Here is a 6,151-nt window from a genome sequence, read left to right as displayed (position 1 = left end):
GCTGTGCAGCGCGGTATTACGGTGCGCTGTGCAGCACGGTATTACGGTGCGCTGTGCAGCACGGTATTACGGTGCGCTGTGCAGCGCGGTATTACGGTGCGCTGTGCAGCGCGGTATTACGGTGCGCTGTGCAGCGCGGTATTACGGTGCAGTCAACATAACTGATTGCGAGACGCAATCCGTAACACATAGTATCTGGCTTGTCCCTTGGCTAGACTTGTCCATATAGCTGTATGAGGGTAGATCACCTATCCCAGCAAAAGTTCTAGCTAATACGCAAATAGTCCCAGCAATACGCTCTAGTTAATTAATTTATGTTGTTTGCACAATGTGGTCAAGTGGGGGATGATTACCACATCAGGATGTCTTCCTCCCCAGTGATGTGTTGGTCTAGTCATGCTAGTGTAGAACTGTATGGGTAATAGATAGTGGATTTTATAGATAGGTCCGAAATAGTCTAAAATGCTAAGATATAATGGTTGAAGCTTCTGTGCTTTAGGTTTCTGTGCTTTAGGTTTGTTAACTGTTGTTGTGACAGTAAGATAGTGTGCCATAAAGCGTTAGTAGTCTTGTTATAACGCTCATAGAGTAACGCTAAGTATACATGATTGCCAGTATTGTAAAGATGTATTTATTTCATGACGGCATTTTACGAATTAGCTCAGCCAGAAATGTCTGCATTTATATTTTTATTCCTAAGGAGAACCCTGGAAATGTGTTCCTGGCTTATTTTTGTTCAGGTGTCACATTGTGTTTTACTGGGTGTTAGAGTATAAACGTTCCACTAACTCGTTCATGTGTGCAAGCGCACGTTAAATGTTACTTAAAAGTGAAAATTATAAGTCTGTTGCACACAAAATAAAGACTGTTAACATTGTTACCGTTCCTGTTTATCTTTCATATACAAATAACTGTGTCACACTCTCTAGTTTGTAGTTTTCGAGAAATTTAAATATTTGATAAGTACATCTTGTTCTTTTTTTTAAACTAACCTTGTACTTTGAAACCATGTTAGATCATTCCTATGGAATAGAAGCTCCTGTTTTGTCGTAATACTGATTAATATTATATGTCAATAACTTAACGTAATAAATCTTCGCAGCTTTGCATGTGATCTAGTCACTCTTGTCTCAGACTGAGATTACTAATGATTTATTTCTCGCATTTATTTTCATCCAGTGGGACTGACCATTGCTTCAACTGGATGCTTGACTATTGCTTACGTGTATAACTTTCTCTGTAAAGCACGTATTTTCCTCCATCATATAAAGCCCGGCGCACACGAGAGTAATTTTACTCAAGTAAAATTATGCATGCGTCAAAATACTCACGCGAAATATTTTCAGTGTCCGCCGCACACGTGAGTAAAATTACTCGAGGTATAACTGGTAATGTAGCAATACTGGGCGCAGTCATCTTTAAAATGATTTAATCGCATGCGCTGTGAGTACCAGTGTTGAGTAAATTTACGCAGCTAGCGCGCACACGTTGAGTATTTTGACGCATACATCATTTTACTTGAGTAAAATTACTCATGTGTGCGCCGGGCTTTACACTATGCTTTTCATCAATGTACTTCTATGACCATATGGTAAACATACAATCACGTGCTACACCGTAACCGAGTGTTGGTTAAAATAGATAATTATATAAACAAGTAAGATTCATTTCCTACTTCAATAACCCTTTAATGAATTATCTGCAAATACACACACCATCGAGTATTATTGCAAAGCCATTCTTCACATGCGACACCTCGTAAATCCTTAACATGAGCCTCTCGCGTCATGTGTGGTTGGTTCAACGTATCAACATGTGAACAGGATGCACTGGTGCAAGGACATGAAATCACAACCATGACACGTTTCTCACTCAAAGCTTTCCCTCTGCGGCCAGTATGCCTAGTTTCCACACCATATATTATTAATTTTAAGGCAATTCATTATTAAATTTTTTGGTATATGAACCAAACGGTATCCGTTGTACAAGTGTAGCACACAATCCAGGCCTAGTGTTTCTACGATATCGAACGAGGCACTTCACTGGTATATACAGTATATAGGACGGAAACATTTCATGATTAAAAAACAGATCAAAATAAAAAATAATTCTACTTTTTTATCCGTGAGCGGGTTTGTCTCTTTTATACGACTGTTATTGCATTTACAGTGTACCTAATCCGAGGTAAATCAACTTCAGGGAAATAGCTTGACGCCAATGTGAACTGACCCATTCAATTCAAGCATCATGCTTAGAAATTCTGTCAAACCGAGTCGGTATTTCAACAAACAAATCAACTTTGATCTTTATGTCTTTATATCGGTTTTAAATTTCACAATCCCTTTTGATGACCTGCTCAACTCCAGACTTGTCTGGTTTATGTTGATCTGGTAGATATATTGGCTGATACATAACCAAACATGCGCTTTGTGACTGCGTTTATTATAAGCCCTGCTGATGATATACGAAATAATTAAAGTAATTGTTCCTCTAGGTCAATTAAGTCACGACGTATCTGTCGCGGTTTCATATCTAATATCGGTTACTGGCCAAGTTTCATACATTGGGCTGACATCTGCTATAAGAAACCTGGCCAAAAGGAAATGTCAATTATACAACTGCAATAGTATTTCGCCTATTTGGCTAGAACTATATGCACTATATCAAGAGCGTATAAAGAAGGACTATATGTGCTGGTATATGTAGCACCACATCCTGCGGGATATGCGCTGCAGATCGACGTTCTAGCAGTCACAACATAAGAGAAGTTTTTACACAAATATATATATATACGCATATATAAGTTCGTGGATGAAATAAGGATGGCCTGCGAGAGAGACATAATATTATACGCTTTCACTTACATCTGGAATGAGAGTACGTTATGACAATGTTAACCTTTGACTGTAGCAACGACACCGAATATGCGTCACAAAGCTGCTACAGGGTTGTCTTCAGGTGTACGTACCCCCCAAATAAACACGTTCTTTCTGGTAGTGACCAGGCATTCTAATGTAAACGTCTTTACGTGCGATTAAAATGTTTTTCTTGAGTGGTATGTGTTTTTTGGCATTCGAAAGTCGACTCGAGGGCATCGTACATTGAAGGTAATGTATTCCTGCTGGTGATATATATTAATATATATATATATACATACATACATATGTTATATATATATATATATATTATATATATATAACACACACATATATATATATATAATATATATATATATATATAATAGCTAGTGAAACTGGGCAGAGTAGCTTCAAAAATATATCTAATGAAGCCAATTATTTCGGTGACTATTTCTCCACGAATAAGTTCCACTGGGGATAATTGATTATATATATATATATATATAACATATATATACGTATGATAACATGTAAATAAATTCTATTCCTGACAATATAATTATGTATAGTGTACGCGTGCATGTGTTTATGTGCATAGATAGATAAATAGGTCTTATATCTTTCTCGTTTCCCCTAGTCACTCTACGCATACAGTTGTCAAGACTATTTACAATCATTTCGCTCCGTCTCTACGATCTGCGGAACAATCTAAGGATGTTTTTTGAACCTGACGGCGTTGTTGCTTGGGTGATGATGACGTCATCGACGCTGCTGCTGCCCGCGCACGAATCGGCTTCTTGTATCCTCATCTTCATCTGACTCTCAAGCACTGTCTGCATGTCGGACTGTAAGCTATATGGAGATATATTATTAGACTCTTATTAGAAACATGTAAAAGAAAGAAAAGAGAGAGTGAGAGAAAATGAGCGCAAATGACAAGAGAGTGAAAACGAGTGGGAGAGATCGAGATAGAGAGAGACAGAAAGACAGCGAGAGAGAGAGAGAATCACCGAGAGAGAGAAAGGACAGTGAGCGAACTGGAGAGTGAGAGAAAGGTACACCGAGAGAGAACCAGAGAGGTGGGGAAACCGTGGGCGATATCGAGATAATGCTAGAGAGAGAGAGAGAGAGAGAGAGAGAGAGACAGATAGAGAGAAAGAGAGAGCGGAGTACTACACACCTCCCACGCTTCGACCTGGACAGACATTGCTACTTTCTGTTGGATGGCTTTCATCAGCTGCATATCTAGTTTGCTCGTCTCTAACCTCACGTTGGTTAACTCCAGCTCCAGGTCGTTGTGCCTGCGATACAGATCAATAAATCGATTAGTACGCCTGATGCAACATCGTCGTCATTGGTATCATGTTATCAGGAGTGAATAATAGAGATGTCTATTATTCACTCCTGATGTTATCGTTGTGTCAGTATTTTGCTGTAGTTTTTCCCGTTTGTTCTGCATCTTCATTCACGTGGCACTAGTTTGTTTATGTACAAGAATGAGAGCGAGAAGGGAAGAGACCCAGCGCGAGCGAGCGAGGGTGAGAGAAGAGAGCGAGACCGAGGGAGGAGAGAGATCAAAATATGCTATTATCGGATTAGCGGTTGTTCAAGCATAAACCCTGTGTTTTGCAGCGCTAATTTCTAGTTCAGGTGTATATCTTCGGGGTTGATGTGGTATCAATTAATGTAAACACTCAGCGATTGGCAAAGATCTGTTTGTCCAATGCAGCTTAATTAATACACAGTAGTACAGTTTCCGAAATGAGTGGTGGTCGCCAGTAACCTCGACCAGTATCAAGCAGCTAATAATACCTTATATGATATATATTATAATAAGGTATTATTAGCTCTTGACCATATGAATACACTTTTTATACGTAATTAAAATTTCAGATGAGTTGTTACATTATGTAAATTGCATGTGACAGCAGGCGCAAAACGGCTGCTTAAAAAATCTTAAATCTTATCTATCCACACATGACGTAACCAAATACGTAATGGGAGATTGTTGTACCTTTTTGTGACCACGTCACGTCTCTCCGTGTCTGGTTTGTTTATACACTTCATCGATGCAAAGTTTCGCGTCGATTCGTTAGCAGCAATGTCGTTGTAGTTTGTCTCGTTCAGCCTGAAGCATCCGGCTATCTCCTTGTGTTGTCTGCGTCAGCTAGTAAGGCCCTAACAAAGTACGTTATGCTGTGCCCTGAGTCGATATAAACTCATTCAACGCTCTAATTGTATCATAACTTTTAGTTTTGGAGCGTCAATGTAACATTTATTCGACCGTTAAATAATTAATGTCGACAATAATCAATCGCGATCAATGTTCGGCGGCGCCACCGTGTCATGACAACGGGATGCTGTGGCGGAAAACGAGTTTTACGTATCCAGGCGTAATCCAGAGATCAATAATTTCGCTTAAATTTGCTTTAAATATAATAATGTCTTCAAGTAGAGAATATATATATATATATATACATATATTATATATATTGTCAAAATCCACATTTCTCTAAACAAAAATCTATGACGTGATCCACCCCTTGATATAGTTTACCCGTTGTGTGAGTATGCTAAGCTCTTCGTTCTTTTTCTTCAGATCCTTTTCTAGCAAGTCGACCTTCATCTTCATCTCGTGAGTACGTTTATTTCCCTCGATCAGTTCCTCTCGCATGAGTTTGATTTGGGACTTGAGTGAGACACGCTTCTCAGCCGTACCCAGCAGCTCGTCCTGTATCTCCTGCTCCTCCTGCTTGTTCTATAGCGCAACAAGTATTATATTTTAGACAAGTATTACATGTTATTTCACGAACCCTTCTTTTCAATGCATCTTATTCTATCGTTGGATGCGAATATCTTGATGTGCATTTATTATATCGCCTGTCACAGCGCGTGCCTCGTCTACTCATAAACGTGATCGTGTTATGAATTCCGTAGTGATTCAGCCATCGCAGGAAGTGTTCAGGTGCTTCAAAGAGCCCGCATATGCATTCGCACGCGTGCATCTTCCGCTTCATACGCATATATATGACAGGAGTAGAAATCGCGCGAATATGTCGGTTGCAAATAGCACTACGCGTAGGCGCGTTTGATCCCGGATCAGTTTACTGTCAGATATGATATAAAGGAGCAGAAAATGCAGTCGCTTATATATCTCGTGCAACGCTACACTCACGTATTCCTTTTATCATCACATATTCTTTAAATGCGCGGAAAATGTAGTCATGCGAATATCGCACGTATCGCAATTTGATTCCTGTTTCATTTACCATCGCATATTCTATATCTCATTT

General features: G+C 39.3%; 4 protein-coding genes across 5 annotated transcripts in view; 1 reads left to right on the top strand and 3 right to left on the bottom strand.

The window, feature by feature from the left end:
• LOC106805373 (alpha/beta hydrolase domain-containing protein 11-like) overlaps positions 1 to 5,497 on the top strand; it is an 11,509-nt gene extending 6,012 nt beyond the window's left edge. For both annotated transcript variants that reach the window (XM_014806935.1, XM_014806937.1), the window contains one exon: positions 5,458 to 5,497. The gene's annotated coding sequence lies outside the window, so the exon portion shown is untranslated. The remainder of the gene's footprint in view (positions 1 to 5,457) is intronic.
• LOC106805375 (ras-related protein Rab-35-like) overlaps positions 1 to 6,151 on the bottom strand; it is a 28,277-nt gene that overhangs the window by 12,928 nt on the left and 9,198 nt on the right. Inside the window, exon 2 of the mRNA XM_014806938.1 lies at positions 5,049 to 5,054. The gene's annotated coding sequence lies outside the window, so the exon portion shown is untranslated. The remainder of the gene's footprint in view (positions 1 to 5,048; positions 5,055 to 6,151) is intronic.
• Positions 3,548 to 6,151, bottom strand: part of LOC106805360 (bicaudal D-related protein 2-like) — a 7,995-nt gene continuing 5,391 nt past the window's right edge. Inside the window, exons 5-8 of the mRNA XM_014806921.1 lie at positions 5,416 to 5,616; positions 4,873 to 5,006; positions 4,039 to 4,159; positions 3,548 to 3,703 (exon numbers count right to left, since the gene is read on the bottom strand). Coding sequence (XP_014662407.1) covers positions 3,548 to 3,703; positions 4,039 to 4,159; positions 4,873 to 5,006; positions 5,416 to 5,616 — 612 coding nt within the window. The remainder of the gene's footprint in view (positions 3,704 to 4,038; positions 4,160 to 4,872; positions 5,007 to 5,415; positions 5,617 to 6,151) is intronic.
• Positions 5,532 to 6,151, bottom strand: part of LOC106805359 (bicaudal D-related protein 1-like) — a 33,560-nt gene continuing 32,940 nt past the window's right edge. Inside the window, exon 9 of the mRNA XM_014806920.1 lies at positions 5,532 to 5,616. The gene's annotated coding sequence lies outside the window, so the exon portion shown is untranslated. The remainder of the gene's footprint in view (positions 5,617 to 6,151) is intronic.

This window comes from Priapulus caudatus, unplaced genomic scaffold (assembly GCF_000485595.1).
Source record: "Priapulus caudatus unplaced genomic scaffold, Priapulus_caudatus-5.0.1 Scaffold111, whole genome shotgun sequence".
Lineage (NCBI taxonomy): Eukaryota > Metazoa > Priapulida > Priapulimorpha > Priapulimorphida > Priapulidae > Priapulus > Priapulus caudatus.
Note: the sequence above shows the minus strand (reverse complement) of the source record. Positions and strands in the feature narration are given on the sequence as shown.